Source organism: Myzus persicae, unplaced genomic scaffold (assembly GCF_001856785.1).
Source record: "Myzus persicae strain clone G006 unplaced genomic scaffold, MPER_G0061.0, whole genome shotgun sequence".
NCBI lineage: Eukaryota > Metazoa > Arthropoda > Insecta > Hemiptera > Aphididae > Myzus > Myzus persicae.
Window position 1 is genome coordinate 243,307 of NW_019102414.1, and position 16,840 is coordinate 260,146.

Genomic DNA, 16,840 nt, shown 5'->3' on the forward strand with positions numbered 1-16,840 from the left:
CTCTTACAGGTTATCACTTATTATAATATTCTGATACCTGAGAATTGTAATCGTATCCGGATTGTGTTACAGTTACGCACTGACAGTTTGTAGGTAGATGATGTTGAAAGAAGAACAAAAATTCTTTTAAATATAATAATTTTTACTATTATATTATACAATGTATGTGACACTGTAACGTGCTTAAAAGTTATACTAAAATAATATTGTTAAGTACCTAGGTATTTCATAAAATATGTATCCATAATATTGCATATATTATGCACATATAACACACCAAACGAAACACAAATAATCAAGCAACCAGCAACTTATACATGCTAAGGTGAGTGTGAAACACGTAGTGTAAATTTTAATATTTTAATTAAACCATTAAACTAAAATCACACGTCTCTTCTTGGAAAAGTCAAATTCCGATGTCCACGAAACAAATCGACCAGAATACCAAATGCTGTGAGACCATACTATACCCACTTAGTATACAGAATTACAGACACCATAATACAACGACCACCACTCTTGATGATAAGTTCATAATATATAAAGGAGACCGTCGCAAGAGCTTATCAGACGGTTTATAGTACGGGCCACCAAAATACTAGACAATTAGAGGTATCAAAACCGCTTATTATAGATGCAGGTCGTAAGCGTAACACCAAGTCTGCATGTACTCCATTGATTATAATAATTATAATCAATGGAGTACATGCAGACTTGGTGTTACGCTTACGAACATATAAATATAATTAATGATACTATCAATACACATTATACTATACATCAATAGAAAGTTAAATTACTTATTTTTACACATACTTTTAAATAGAGATTAAAATTTTCTCCTTCAAAATTGTTTTAAATAGAGGTAGAATACCTTATTATCGAATTGAACCCATCCACTACTCAGTGACAAGGTACACTGAAAAACCTGATTTACAGCAGACCATCTTTCCCAGCTTTATAAAACAATTTAATGTTTGATAAATTACTGCGTCGCTGTAATTCACGGTAGGTTCACAAGCAGACGTCAAAGTAATGTTCATGGTTCATCTATCTTATAATACATTCGTTATTCAATCCGTTCAAGTCATCCCATCCCTTAGAACTTTTCTCCAGACTGAATTTTCGTGGTGGAGGGGTAGAGTTTAAATACTATAATGTAACTAAACATTTATATAAACTAAAAATAAAAATTGTTGAATTTTGAGTTACATAAGAGCTTTCGTGTACTGTACTACTGTAATAATTGTAATATGACTAGTATGTACAACACTATTTACACCTACCGGCTACCACTTACTAGGCCCAGAATCACTTTATTTGAAACATTATCCGCCAGATAAGTTTATCTGACGAGTACGTATCTGGCAAATAACTGGATGAATTAAAAACCGGGCCTTAAAACCTAGAAGTATAAATATGTTATTATTCTGCGACCTGGGTATGCCGTCGTGGCGTCGTCGCTTGTGCTACCGTATTTTTCGAGTTCCGAGAATAAAACAACATGTCTACGTCACCCAAGTGCCAAGTAGCAAATTTTCCGTGGCAATAAATTTTAATGACTAAAAAGTAGAATATGTAAGCCCCCAAAATAATAGGTAATCAAACTTACGTACACATCGAATCTTCGGGTTAAGTATAGCTGCGCAGATACCATATCAAGGAACTGCTTTCTTCATATCACTCCAAACTGAAAGGTTAGAGATATTTTATAAAAATAGATAGATAATAGATAATAGATACTATAATATAATATGACATCGCCATCAGTTTTCGAGTTTTTTTACTTTTTTGGATGACATGATACATTTTTTATTTCAGATTCCGAAACAGAATATTATTCGGAGTATTTAAATCTATAAAATTCATAACGTGGAACTCTAAGTAGGTATAGGCTATTTAGCTACACTGCTGTCTCGAATAAATTAGTTTTTCCGGCATCCCACAATATGGTTTTTACTTTTTAGTTTTATTGTTAAAATTATAACTTAATTTAAAACTCTAGAAGTGTCGAGACTTGAGAGAAATTCAAAACTAGGCTTTGAAATTTGCAAAAGTAAAAAAAAACCATTAGATACCTACTTCAATCATGCCTATAATATTCTATCTGAGATCGGCATTAATGTTATATTAAACTATAATATTCTATAAACAGTGTACAGTCACTGATGTATTTGCCAAAAAATTGTGTGCTTATATCACAGATTATATAAAACGTTTAATATAATCTGTGATTATATACTACTACAATACTAAGCAACCGCAGTAACCACGATTACCTACCTATAGTAATAACTATCAATAACCATGTACCTAAGGCTTTCACGTAAGGGTAGGTGACGGAGGTAAAAACCATATCATAATGTCAAAAATGCATTTCTTCAATAGTACTTACCTGCCTAATTATTATTTTGGGAATTACCCGTTTCCGCCAAAATTTGAAATGACCGATTCCGCCATCGCCCGTTTCCGCCAATTTTAAAAAAGGTTCGATTCCCGTTTCCGCCAATTTACCTGCTATGGTAAAATTATTTTAATATATTCCATATTTTTGATACATGGTTTATAATATGATAATTGATACCATAAATATTGAAAAATATATAAATAACTAATAAATCAAATAATAAATACATAATATTTTGTCACAGTTTTAATAAATATAATAATAAAGTAAAAATCACTTATTCATATTAATTAATATATACAATATTTTGTCATAGTTTTCATAAATATAGTAGTAAAACAAAAGTGACATTTCATAAATACGTAATTGTAAAAATATGTTTTAATTAATTTGAGTTAACTGAGACTACGTTCACATGATACAGTACAAGGCAATGTTTTATGTTAGATACAAACGAGAAATCCCCTTGTACATTTTTACTCATTAATGATATATATATATCATTTATATGATAGTGTACACTCCAGCGGACAGTCGCGGATGCCGGACGGGTAATTCGGAATTCCATGATGAAAGATGATGCTATTCAATTATATATATAACTTAAATATGGAATCATCGACCATCGTATATAAATCGATAAGATTGAAGATACAATACAGATAAGAATATTGAGATATAATGTAATAACACATAGACGTAGTGACACAAGTGTTTAATACTTACAACAGGATAAACGTATTTGTGAATTTGTTATTTTAATATACGCATTATACAATCAGTACTATGGAATTCATAGAAAGTAAAAATGGTAAAAAAATGTTAGTTTTGGATGAATTTAAATATTATTTTGCTGCAAACCGGTGGAGATGTTACAAAATAGATTGTTCTGCTAGTGTTTACCTCAATGAACAAAACGACGAAATCGTTAAAAGAAAAGGTAATTTTTTTAAAAAATTATTTAACAGTGAATTTCACACACAATTCAAGAACTTGGCTTAATTGTAGATTACAAAAAAAATAATTGGTTAAAGCACACATTTGGATTGATGTATTTAAATCCAGAAGACGTATCAGATTGTTTTGTATTTGATTTAATGTCAGATATGCCAGATAATCATCAATATACGCAATATTCAGATTATTTATTAGAAACTTATATACACGAAAATTCAAAATTTCCTCCAAAAATATGGGCATGCATGACAGAAAGTTTATGTCTAACAACTAACAATTGTGAATCGTTTCATTCGCACTTTAATCAACAGTTTTATAAATCGCACCCAAATATAAGTATATTTTTAAAAATTTTGGTTGAAAATGTCCAAACGGACACTTACATTAAAATAAACAGCGCAAATTTAAATATTCCAAATACCCCAAAAAATAAATCCACTTTCTTAAAATGTGCTAGGACTAATAAGGCTATAAATGATTTTAAAAATAAACTAATATCACGTTATTCGTACGTAAAGAGTGTTGCATTTAATTATGTTAAATAAATTACAAAATATTATATATATTAATTAATTATGAACAAGTGATTTTTACTTTATTATTATATTTATTAAAACTGTGACAAAATATTATGTATTTATTATTTGATTTATTAGTTATTTATATATTTTTCAATATTTATGGTATCAATTATCATATTATAAACCATGTATCAAAAATATGGAATATATTAAAATAATTTTACCATAGCAGGTAAATTGGCGGAAACGGGAATCGAACCTTTTTTAAAATTGGCGGAAACGGGCGATGGCGGAATCGGTCATTTCAAATTTTGGCGGAAACGGTACATGCCCATTATTTTATTTAACCTCTCATTAAAGAAACTAAGTACAAGTACAGTTAGTACTTTGCAGATGTCGTTTTGGATATAGAATAGATATAGATAGTTTTATGAAAATTGTAGGTCTGTTAGTTAGTACACATACATTTACTAGACCAATTTGAACTAATGCCACGATTAATGCTAAAAAAATGTACTTGAAAATGTTCACACATCATTATTTGCACGAAAGTAAGCATATAATAGATATTTTTAAAATGTGTTATTATAGTAACTACTTATCGAGGTTATGGATTCAAAATTAAAATCATAAAAACTTTGGATCTTGAACTTGAGACGATTCTAAAAAATAATGTTGAATTACGAAAAAATAATAAGTCACATAAGTCTTATGAGAACTAAAATGAATAAAATATTAGATGACTATTTGAAATCAAGTTGATTTAGGTTTGTAATGTAGTATAGTTACAAGTGATATGAACTGGGAAAAATGCATGAAGAACATAAATGTATGAATCCTTTCACGAAGGGAATAAAATTCACTTTATATTACACAATAATTAGATGGTAGGTAATTAACTATACCATTAAAAATCTATAATTTAGTCAACCAATTGTGTTGTCTGCTTAGAAATAATATTATTTTAATACCTACCAAACTAATAATTGTTTAGCAAGGTTTTAACAACTCGGCTAGTAAATACAATATTATAATTTTATTAAAATTAATAAATGAATAAATAGTATATACTTGGTAAATAATTTAAATATAGAAAGGTAATAATGATTTTCTTTTTGGGCGATAGCCATTGATTTTAAAATATTTTAAAAAATCAATGGCGATTGCGAAGCGAACCGCGATCTCGTGGCGAAATAACAAGCACGACTGCTGATACAATGTACGAGCAATCGATACCGGCAGTCCAGTCTAAGGTGATAACACAAAAACGAAAGATAATAGAATCATTTAAAATTTCCCAATATTGCATGAATATTGCTGTAATCTGTCGAAAATATTTATAATTTCAAAACTTTGTGGCTCCTGTCTCCGACAGAGTCCTGGCGAAAAGAACGAGTAAGTGAATGTTGTTTAATTATTTTCTTTATAATATCTCATTAATGTATTATACCTGTTTGATATTATTGTTTACAGATTGTATTTAAAAAAAAAAAAAAATGTATTTTGGACTTAATTTTGGAAGAAAAGCTATTTTGAAAAATGCCCATGTGTGGATACGATGCATGTGCAATGTTTCAAAAAATAATGACACCAAGCAATTAGAATACATCCGAAATATTGGCATTTCAGCACATATAGATTCTGGTAAAACTACATTGACAGAAAGAATTTTGTATTATACAGGTAAAATAGCCAAAATGCACGAAGTCAAAGGTAAAGACAATGTGGGAGCGACCATGGATTCCATGGAATTGGAAAGGCAGAGAGGTATAACGATTCAATCTGCAGCTACTTATACAATTTGGAAAAATTACAATATTAACATAATCGACACACCAGGTCATGTGGATTTTACAGTTGAAGTAGAAAGAGCATTGAGAGTTCTAGATGGTGCAGTTTTAGTGTTATGTGCAGTAGGGGGTGTACAAAGCCAAACATTAACAGTTAATAGACAAATGAAGCGTTATAATGTCCCTTGTATAGCTTTTATTAATAAACTAGATAGACTCGGTGCAAATCCACACAAAGTTTTGACTAATTTAAGAAGTAAACTTGGACATAACGCTGCATTTTTACAGCTACCAATCGAACATGAGGGCAACGTTAAAGGAATTGTCGACTTGATTCATTTGAGATCAATTTATTTTAATGGTGATTTTGGAGATGACATAGAATATGGTGATATTCCAGAAAATATGAAAAAAGTAGCCGAAGAAAAACGTCAAGAATTAATTGAGCATGTATCCAATGTGGATGAAAAATTGGGAGAAATGTTTCTTGAAGAAAGAACTCCTACAGAACAAGAATTAATTGATGCAATACGACGGTGCTGTATTAAAAGAACATTTACACCTGTTCTCCTTGGAACAGCTTTGAAAAACAAAGGTGTTCAACCCTTATTGGATGCGGTTTTATCATATCTACCAAATCCTGGAGAAGTAGAAAATGTGGCATTAGAACCAACTGATGATATTAACAACCCTAAAAAAGTATTATTAGATCCTAGAAGGGATGGAACTCACCCATTCATTGCCTTAGCTTTTAAATTAGAAGCTGGAAGATTTGGTCAGTTGACGTACATGAGATGTTACCAGGGTAAATTATCCAAAGGTGACACCATATACAATTTTAGAACATCTAAAAAAGTACGTTTATCAAGGTTGGTACGTTTACACGCAGATCAAATGGAAGAAGTCAATGAAGTATATGCTGGTGACATATTTGCACTTTTTGGCGTAGATTGTGCTAGTGGTGATACTTTTATTGTTGATAGAAAACTCAACCTTTCATTAGAATCTATTTTTGTACCAGATCCAGTTGTGTCCATGGCTATTTCACCAGTCAACACAAAAGATAGGGACAATTTTAGTAAAGCAGTAGCTCGATTTACAAAAGAAGATCCAACTTTCAAGTTCCAATACGATGCAGACAACAAAGAAACTATAGTTTCTGGTATGGGTGAATTGCATTTAGAAATTTATGGTCAGAGAATGCTAAAAGAATACAATTGTCCAGTAACATTAGGTAAGCCAAAAGTTGCGTTCCGAGAGACCTTGGTGTCTCCGTTTGAGTTTGATTACTTCCATAAAAAGCAACATGGTGGTCAAGGGCAATATGCCAGAGTTATAGGTATTTTAGAGCCATTGCCACCTAATGAAAACACTAATTTAGATTTTGTCGATGAAACATCTGGACCCAACGTTCCTAAGCAGTTCATTCCTGGAATAATTAAAGGTTTCAAAATGATGGCTGAAAAAGGATTATATTCTGGACATAGAATATCAGGAGTACGTATGAGGTTATTAGACGGAGCTCATCACATTGTGGATTCCAGCGAGTTAGCATTCATATTAGCTACACAAGGTGCTATTAAACAAGCATATGAAGAAGCAGCTTGGCAAGTTTTAGAACCAATCATGGAAGTTGAAGCCGTTGTACCTATAGAATTCCAAGGATCTGTAATGGGCCAGTTTAATAAACGCAATGGTATCATTAGTGGAAGTGAAGGAACTTCTGATTGGGTAACAATTTATGCTGAGGTCCCATTGAACTGCATGTTTGGATTTGCAGGAGAGTTAAGATCATTAACCCAAGGTAAAGGAGAATTCAGCATGGAATATGTTAGATACTCACCAACAACACCCGAAACTCAAGAAAAAGTGGTTATGAATTATTTGGAGAGTACAGGTCAATTACAAGCTTTCCTTAATGCAAAAAAGAATACCAAGTCATGAGAAAAAAATATCATTAATCAGCTACATTGACTGAATTATTTTTTGTTTTTTTTTAGTACATCTTGTAAACATTTGTAAGATAACTGTTTTAAATAATAATTTTATTTATAAATTATTATTTTTTTTATGTGCATTATAAACTAAAAATATGTATTATTTTGTTAAAAATAAATATATAACAATACAAAAATATATAACTTTTGCTTCATTTGATTTTCAAATAATAAGATTTTAAAACCTAAAGCTGTAGACTTTGTGAAGTACGTAAGGAATTAAATTAATTATATCAAAATATATACTAATGGTACCAAAAACATAATCTTCGGGATGTAATTTCCACATCAATTTCTGTGAACAACAATGATTGAAAACAATAATTTATACATTATTATGTTATGATAAAAATATGGTTTTTTTAAATTATTTTACCTGCGCATCATGTACAAGGAACATTGAAAATAATAATGAACTGATACTTGAGAATACTAGTTCATACGTAGTACTGCCCAGTATTATTTGTACTAATACACCGGACGTAAATATAGTAATAATCAGCACAACACTAAAAATATACAACTTATTTATTAAGTAAACACATACAGAGGACCCGATGGGCTGGATATAATATTAAAACACTATTAACTATCAAACTTAAAACACTCACCAATATTCAGTCAAGGGTAAGCTCACTCGCTTTGTCTTACTCAAATATAATGTTGTTGCTATTATTGAAACTAAGGTGAGTAATAGTGTTTGTAGCAGTATGAATAAATCAAATGATGTGACTACAATTCCTACAGTACAAGCTTCTATAACAGTCTACAATGTTTTAAAATTAATGAAGTTCTAAAATAACAATTTGTGTAGTTTTTACAGCATAACTTTACCTATATTACCCTAAATAATAATATTAAAAGGTTAGGTCTTGGGAGTATAATTTTAATATAAGTATACTTACAAATATTATTAAGATAATGAGGTTAAAAGGATAATGCTTGCGTTTCATGTGTAAGAAAATAAGTACAACCACATTTAATATTAATGTAATTGATAAAATATATTCACTGAAACAAACATTTAAAATTAGAATTGAGACGTTTAATTTAATTTTAATGTTTCTATTCTTACAAGTTATAAATAAAAAAACGTATTTTCGGAGTGAATAAACAAAAAAATCCCATAAAGTTGAATGCAAACAATTGAAGTATCAGTAATGTAAACACTTTTCTTAAAAACACTAAAACATAAGTAACAAGATTAATAGCATTTTATTGAAAACATTGGAAATGTAAAGGTTGAATTTATTACCTTGGCATACTTTTACATGTTGCTTTTCTGTATTCTCTGTATTTAATAAATGATACGAGGTATTTATTTTGTCTTCATTATTGTTTGTAAAAACTACACCATAATAGTTGTCAAATTCTTTACCTACAAAAAAGCAATTGATACAAATAATTTTAAAACAATTAATAAAGAAACCACATACTGTTCTGTATATTTATATTTAGTAGTAAATTATAAAATTATTTTCAATGTCATTAAGTATTAATCCAATACATATTAGGTTTACATATCTTAATTAATTAGCATTAGGTATTGCCTTCATCATAGTCAATTGTCATATTCAATCTTTATTAATTTTATAAGTTATTACTAACTAGTGATTTAAATTTTACAAATTCAATTAAATTAGGAAATTAGTAATAACATAGTAAACTAAAGTAATTTTAGTAAATTTTAAAATAAAATGTTTACTATTTAAATATAATATCATACATTTTACTAATATAGATGCCATTTAACATTTTTTCAAAAAACACAGCAGAAATTATGCCTTGCCATTTTTAATTTAAATAATTCATTTTTAATAAATAGGAGGCAACATTACAAGTTGTAGTTAGTATGTAGTTACATATAAATTTTATTTTCAATACTTGTTCGTGATAATTCTTTAAAAGTATACCCTGTCTCAAAAGATAATCACTTTTTGAGCATCGTGAATGATGCGACTGTCACGTCAAGAACCACGGGATAACACTAACACCGGGAAGTTGGTGGAAGATGCGCAACACTGACAAAAATTGGTCAGCCAACTGATTCTTTTCTTTTGTAACAGAGTGTAGCTTACTAAGGGAGTTATGTCTATAAAAAAAATATTATTTGTATGTTTTATATGGTATACCAATATAAAAAATTTGTCAACCTAATTGAATTAGTTATATTTTGAAGCATTTTATCAAATTGATAAATCATAGTAATGAGAAAAAATATCTAGGTATTAAACAAAATTATTATTAATTTTTATATACAAATTTCATAATTATTAATGAATATGATATTTTCAAGGAGTAGGTATTACACGGTATTACATTTTACCAAACGATAAATATAAGGATGTCGTTACAATAAACTACTTGAGGGATATATATTATGTTAACTTTACAAGTAAGAGCTAGAAATACCCAGATAGACAAATAAACCTTAAATTATACTGGAAATTAATATTAATATTTAATAATAAATAGTTAGTTGTAAGGGGTAACTTAGTTATCAATTATAATTACCCAAATAATTTACATCATCCATAATCACAGTTCACCAATGTATTGACGATGGGTATTCAGTATTCACACAAACAATGCATTGAAAAAAATAAACACTGGGCTAGGAAATTCATTTGTCAAATATTGATCTTAAAAATGAGATAAAAAATAAAAAAATAAAATTTCTAGTGCGTATAATAATAACTATAAACTGAACAAGTATTAACTACTACTTCACCTTCCGCAATAATTAGAGAATATTATTTCTAATAACTTGTTATCAAAATTGACAGAATAATGGGTGTGCACTGTGTTCATGATTATCTTGTAGATCTTCAGTCTTAAAGACTTAATAACCTTAATTATTTAAAATACATTGTAAAACCTAAAAAATATACAATAAACATTGACTTTAGAACATTACATGTAGTATTAAATACAATAAGATAAAAACTAAATTTTCCTAATCTTCTTCTCTATAATTTAGGAACAATCAATATGTTTCAACAAGGATTAGGATAGCCAAGAAAGTTAACTGATGAAATCTTATCATAATATCATATAATGCATTTAAAGCATAGTAGAAACATTTTAAAAATGTTAAAGAGGTATAAAAAATCACAAAATAAATCAGAATCCAATAAACAAATACAAACACACAGTATTCCAGTAATTACCCAATTTACAAAAACTATTTAGAATTTTTTATGGTTGGTATAAATCACAGCAAGGTGGATTTACATGAGTCCACATTGAATCAAGGACGAAAAAAGAAAACTGAGCTAAAATATGATACCTTCATCCGTGGTAGTCTGTAGGTATTAATTACTATTACCAGAAGGTCCAAATTTTTACTAACCTCATAAGTTCTTAACTGTAAAAATTTATAAAATTTAATAAAATGTTTACAATTTAATAACTAGAAAAGTAGAAAAACATAACAATTGTATATACCTACGAAAAAGTAAAAACTAATGACAAAATAGCTACAATACTGATTGACTGGGGCTGGTCACTCCCGCCCACAGATTAATAAACTATTAAATAACATAATATAATATTAATCCGTGCTCCCGCCTGTCGTGAGCGCTCTTATGAGTCTATCACAGAAAGGACGATTCTGTGATACTTTTAGATCTTAGATCATATTATAGTAAACGAATAATGATCTGAGTTTTAAATAACATTTTGTGATCCCACAAAATCACAGAACATTGTGGCAACTACGAATTACGATGTAGAGATTAAGTCGAATATTATCTTCTCTGCATCGTGGTAGCAACCTTACCCGTGGTTGAAAATATTGTTATCAATGTCGTGGCACCTATTGGCTATTTCAGGTGGTTTATTGCAAGGTTTAAAGATTATGAACATGGGGTTTATCGTGGCAATATTATTACTCAACTTATAATACTTTCAAAAACTTACGATTTACGAATGAGAGCGGAGACATCTTAATATTGTCTTATATGAGTATAGCGACTGTACCGTAGACGTTGAACTTAAATGTCATACGCGGGATAGTTTACTCCAGTTTGGCAGTTCACTGAACGATATCGTATAATTTATTTTTTATAAGAATCTGAAAACTAAACTGATTCATCATGTCATCGAGCGATTGGAACGAAGTAAAATTGTTAGCTGCCGATTTTCAACGCATTCAGTTGACCACTTCGTCCCAGAGGTAATTTTTGTAACCGTGTAGCTGCTCTTCCTTAGGCATAGATACTTACTATGTAATATAATCTCATTTTATTTTATTATTTCTTTGTCTTCCAAGACTAGGGGAAAGAAATTGTGTGGAAATAGTTGCAAAACTGATCAGTACCAAGCTATTGGACGTAGTGTTCACAACTGATGGTAAAGAATATGTAACACCAGTACATTTGACCAAGGAATTAAAAGATGAAGCCTATGTCCAAGGGGGTGTGTATTTTAATATTTATCTATATATTCTAAATTTCAAAAATTTGTATATGTGTTTGTGTGATATGTCTACCATGAAGGCCTGCTTGTGTGTCTGTTGACACACCTAATTATTTAACTACAAAACATATAAGGCTATTAAAAATATGTATATAATATTCGTGGTAATATTAATAAAATTAAGTATTAACAAAACATTTATATTACATTTTTATTAATATCACTTGTCATCAGAGTCAAAAAAATCCTTTACCTTTGGTCTTTGAAAATGATATTGCATTGTCTATAACTATAAGACTACAATAGAAATAAAATTAGGAACATATTTAGTAATCGGATTAATGAGAATACATTTTCTAGGTCGCATAAACATACTAGATGCTGCCAGAGCTTTAAAAGTTGATCCAGATGTTGCTTCAAACTTGTGTGAAAAATTAGCCAAGGATGAACCTGATGATTATTGTATTGTTCATGGTCAATTAATTGGATTGACTTATTTAGATCAAATTGCTGAGGACGTACTTGACAAACTGGAACAGAATGGACACATAAATTCACTAAAAATATCTCAGCAATTTGATTTACCTGTGGATATAATTGATTCGGTAAAATAACATTTTTTTTATCCACTTCTTATAATAATTGTAATAATAATAATAAATATTTTTTACTATTTAGATGCTTGAAAAACGCAATAAAAATTTGGCATTTAACCTACACAAAAATAAAAACAATCCATATTTATATTACACTGATTCTTACTTTAATTCTATTAAAAGAATTGTTAGAGGAGCTCTTCTGGCTACTACTCGGCCAGTCTTATGTACGGCTATAATAAATCAATGTTCTCTTGATGAAAAAGAATTTTTTAGTAAGCACAATTATTTATCATATTTTACTTTTACAGTATTCAATTTTTAAAACAAATCATTTTTGTTATTCTCTTGAAGTGGTTTAATACTAACATGAAAGATAATCATCTGTATTGCATATGATAACCTAATTAATTATATAAATGATTTTAGAAAAAAAAATGTATATAATAATTATTTAACTTATATATTTCAGCTGTATTTGAGAGTCTGTTAGCAGAAAAACAAGTACCTGGGATTTTAACTGATCGAATTGGAAATTCATGTACCTATGTTCCAAACATTCATACTAAAACTCTAAATAATTGGGTTATGAATTTCTACACCAACAATAACTATTTGGGTATTTAATTTTAAGTATCTAAGTATCATAATGATGTTTGTGAATCTATGTCAATGGTAACCAATTTTTAAGGGTAGCAAACAATTTTCACCCATTATTCAAATTTCTTCAAATGTTAATTAGTATATCCTTCGAACTGTTGTCAATTGATCGAATATTAATGTTACTTAAAAAATTTTCAGATTATGAAGCAATGAATAGCGTTGGTATAACTGATCCCATTTCTTATATTTCACGTATGCAGCTTAGAAACGAATTAGTTGCATTGGCCACATGCTCTGTTGGTCCTAAAATATTGGATGATATTTCCGCTGCCATAGATGAATGTATTTCCTGTGGAACTTGGATTGATATAATGGTTTGATTTATCTACCCCATTTTTAAAAAATATTTTTTCATTTAAATATAAGTGTATAAAATGTATGTTTAGGATTTTGTGCCAATAGTTTTTGACACAAAAGATGGAGTATTGGTATTGGAATATTTGTTGAAAAAAAATAAAATATCAAAGGGTTTTCAAATTTTTGATGAAACTGCATTGGTAACCGATAAATTTATAGAAGTACAATCTGAACGTATTATCAATACATTAGATAACAAAGTAAAAAAGGTATAGACTATAGTTAGCTATTATTAAAATGGTGTATAAAATATGTTTTATAATAATTAATTATAAACATTAAACTATAAATTATGTCAATTTTAGATTATTGATTCTGGAGAATATGCAAATGCTTTGATAAATTGGAAAATTCAACAAAAGCTTGCAGAAGATAAAAATCCAGAACTCAGCCGAAAAGAGGAACGTAAAAAAAAATCTGGCGGAAAACATGGTGGTGGAACACAGGTAATTTATTTTGATTTAAGAATAAAAGTATAATTATTAAGATGTTTTAATAAATAGTTAAATTTGCTTACATTAATTTGCTGTTATTGATGCTCACTAAAATAAGATTAAAAAACAAGTATATCTTATTTTAGGGACGAGAAACTAAGATAAAAGCTGTTAAAAAGAAATATGGACAAAAATCAAAACAACATGACTCTGATTCTGATGAACAGGAAAATAAAATAGTTGCTAGTGAACAATTTATGATAGAGATTGTTAATGCAGGAGAAATTAGAGAAAATTTAGAAAACGAAGAGACATTTAAAGATGTTGATGAAGATAAAAATTCTTTAATAGAAAAAATTGTTTCGTATCTCTACCCGTAATAAATATATATATATATATATTAATATTATTTTGAAATTAAAATACATAACAAAAATTTAATATACTTCTTTGTTTTAGAATTTTGAATAAAGAAGCTCTAAGGAGATCACAAGAAATTTATGATCAAGTAATGGCAAACCGGATGGGTGATCGGCGTAAAGTGCATCAGGACTTTCGAGACAAGCTCTTATTACTTTTGTCTGATTTGCATCAATATATTAAAGGTATTCAGAAATTTGATAGTACTGAAACTCAAGGACAGCTCACGTCATTCTTGTTAAAATCTATTGGTGGAGAGATTGTAGAAATGGTTAAATGCTATGTAGCCCAGAATAAAGAACATAACTCAGAGGTATTATCCCCTAATAGTTATATTAATTTCAGCTGTAAGAGATTTTAATATTTCTAATTATTTTTCAGTCAAAATCTAACCAATATGATAAACAAGTTGAAGGTGCCATTGAAAAACTTCAAAAATCATTGACATCTAAGCTGATTGATGATTTTCATGAAGCTGTCGATGAATTGTTATCTTCTGTAGATATAGTACAAAAAAAACATGATCGTAAAAAAGAAAGGTACATATAATATACTTAACACATTATTTATATTACCCTTTTTCTCAAAAATTTAATCACCTTCTAATTTCTAACCACTTGTTGTTTGTTAGGGAACATTTACAAAATAATCGTCAACTTCTTTTGAAATCACTATCGGACATTGAGGATGACAGTGCACAAGTACTTTTAATTGCTACACAAATACTTTTCCAATCTATTACACAGACAATGATTAAAGTCTCGGGAAAATTTGTATCTGTCCTCTTGGGATTTTTACAAAAACACATAAGTGATCAGGACTTTACTGTTCTACAAAATTACCATGGTATGGTTCTGAAAATGCCTTTTATTGTAAGATGTATATTAAACGAGAATATCATTCTATATTTTTTTAGATCTTGTTGTACAACTCTTGAAAGCTGAAGATTCTGAAGAAAAAGATGATATTAAATCAAAACTAAAAGAAACTACGTGCGATGTGAAAAACCTCGTGATTAATTTTAAAAAGTCTTAAGACCAATAAATTAAGATCTTCCAGTTGATTTTTGAATGTTATTTGGAACAACTAGACCTGAGATATTAAATTATATTTATTTCATTTCCTAGTTGTACTTACATTGTTATTTAATAAAAATCATTTTTAAAAAATGTATATTATACATCATGTTACAAATCAAATTGTTTTATAATTATGTCATATTACATGTAATTTAATAATGATAAGAATAAATTATCATTGATAAGTGTGTAGGGCTAGGGTTAGAAGTACAAATATACAATAATTTTGTTAAGTGTGTACAGGTCAAAATGCACAATTACATTGAAATGTTTAACTTGTTCACCATTTGATTGATGTGGAATTCAAATGCCACAATGTACAGTTCTATATTGTTTTTGCATTTCATATTCACAGCCATGAGTACGTGACACGGCATAATTATAATCTATATTATTATTTTTGGCTTACTTATAAGCTATGGTGACATTTAAAATCAAGAGAATGTTTGCTACAGCCTTTCCTGAACTCATGTTTGAACTAAATAATATTGTTAATCTATTAACATTGTAATTCAGACAATTTGTATATGATTCTCAAGATTTGACATTACTTATGAAAAAAAAGATAATTATTCTAAAAGATAAAATAAATATTATTTGAATTTAATATTAGAACAAATATACCAAATGTCTGAATATGATATAAATTATTATTGTGTTCACGGAATACAATTGGTATCAGCTAGCATGACTTAATGACCTCTGAAGACATTATCACTGGAAGTATTTATTTACGAGACACGAATACTGCAAACAATGATAATATACATAATTCAGAAAAAATTGTATTTAGTTCTTGTTTTACTACATTAATTATGATACTTCTTAGCATTACCTCACTAGATAAATCAGCAGAAAATAAGCTAAATACATAAGCATAAAACCAATATCAATGCACAAACAAAATTTTGAATCAATCACAAACTTAGTGTCATTAAAGTTATTAAGACACTACTTTTTATATTGTATATCATTGGAACATCGATTCAATAATACTAAAGATAAAATTAACGATTTGATTTAATACTTATTGGCGATAGTAATAAAAAAATAAAACAAAAAACCACACATTTTTTGTTAACTGCAATAAAACAATAATTTAAAACTACCAATTGAAGCTTAACATATTATGAATACTTTGCACAATGGCACAATGGCTAATGTTACTCAAAAACGGACAAAAAAATCATACAATAATTA

The 16,840-nt window shown here is 28.7% G+C and overlaps 3 protein-coding genes across 11 annotated transcripts; 2 read left to right on the top strand and 1 right to left on the bottom strand.

Annotated features, from left to right (window-relative positions):
• Positions 1 to 5,147: 5,147 nt before the first annotated feature.
• Positions 5,148 to 7,804, top strand: LOC111032073 (elongation factor G, mitochondrial). Its single transcript, XM_022312261.1, has 2 exons — positions 5,148 to 5,280; positions 5,359 to 7,804. Exon 2 carries the CDS (start codon positions 5,382 to 5,384, stop codon positions 7,617 to 7,619), a length of 2,238 nt encoding a protein of 745 aa, XP_022167953.1. The 5' UTR covers positions 5,148 to 5,280; positions 5,359 to 5,381; the 3' UTR covers positions 7,620 to 7,804.
• Positions 7,625 to 11,704, bottom strand: LOC111032074 (protein lifeguard 4-like). 9 transcript variants are annotated; one of them, XM_022312266.1, is made up of 10 exons: positions 11,120 to 11,370; positions 11,025 to 11,039; positions 10,404 to 10,550; positions 10,187 to 10,314; positions 8,928 to 9,050; positions 8,748 to 8,856; positions 8,578 to 8,683; positions 8,284 to 8,438; positions 8,049 to 8,181; positions 7,625 to 7,967 (listed from the first exon to the last, which is right to left on the bottom strand). In XM_022312266.1, exons 4-10 carry the CDS (start codon positions 10,206 to 10,208, stop codon positions 7,851 to 7,853), a joined length of 765 nt encoding a protein of 254 aa, XP_022167958.1. In that variant the 5' UTR covers positions 10,209 to 10,314; positions 10,404 to 10,550; positions 11,025 to 11,039; positions 11,120 to 11,370; the 3' UTR covers positions 7,625 to 7,850. The 9 variants fall into 9 exon arrangements, with proteins under 9 accessions (XP_022167958.1, XP_022167961.1, XP_022167960.1 ...); XM_022312269.1 differs by lacking the exons at positions 11,025 to 11,039; positions 11,120 to 11,370 and adding an exon at positions 11,594 to 11,704; XM_022312268.1 differs by lacking the exon at positions 11,025 to 11,039 and having other exon boundaries at positions 11,124 to 11,370.
• LOC111032072 (E3 UFM1-protein ligase 1 homolog) lies at positions 11,667 to 15,693 on the top strand. The gene is made up of 13 exons (XM_022312260.1): positions 11,667 to 11,849; positions 11,946 to 12,091; positions 12,452 to 12,696; positions 12,770 to 12,962; positions 13,160 to 13,306; positions 13,489 to 13,664; positions 13,737 to 13,916; positions 14,013 to 14,153; positions 14,288 to 14,517; positions 14,601 to 14,874; positions 14,943 to 15,100; positions 15,193 to 15,407; positions 15,478 to 15,693. Exons 1-13 carry the CDS (start codon positions 11,770 to 11,772, stop codon positions 15,594 to 15,596), a joined length of 2,304 nt encoding a protein of 767 aa, XP_022167952.1. The 5' UTR covers positions 11,667 to 11,769; the 3' UTR covers positions 15,597 to 15,693.
• The last annotated feature ends 1,147 nt before the right edge of the window (positions 15,694 to 16,840 follow it).

Bases quoted from the DNA above. Each gene is read 5' to 3' on its own strand.
- LOC111032073 (XM_022312261.1), top strand. From the start codon at position 5,382: ATGTATTTTGGACTTAATTTTGGAAGAAAAGCTATTTTGAAAAATGCC.
- LOC111032074 (XM_022312262.1), bottom strand. From the start codon at position 11,618: ATGTCTCCGCTCTCATTCGTAAATC. The intron at 9,051-11,593 runs GTAAGTTTTTGA...GCTTTTTTGTAG, and splicing joins TCCGCTCTCATTCGTAAATC to GTAAAGAATTTGACAACTAT. The intron at 8,182-8,283 runs GTGAGTGTTTTA...GTATATTTTTAG, and splicing joins TTACCCTTGACTGAATATTG to TGTTGTGCTGATTATTACTA.
- LOC111032072 (XM_022312260.1), top strand. From the start codon at position 11,770: ATGTCATCGAGCGATTGGAACGAAGTAAAATTGTTAGCTGCCGATTTT. The intron at 12,092-12,451 runs GTGTGTATTTTA...TACATTTTCTAG, and splicing joins TGAAGCCTATGTCCAAGGGG to GTCGCATAAACATACTAGAT. The intron at 14,875-14,942 runs GTATTATCCCCT...ATTATTTTTCAG, and splicing joins ATAAAGAACATAACTCAGAG to TCAAAATCTAACCAATATGA.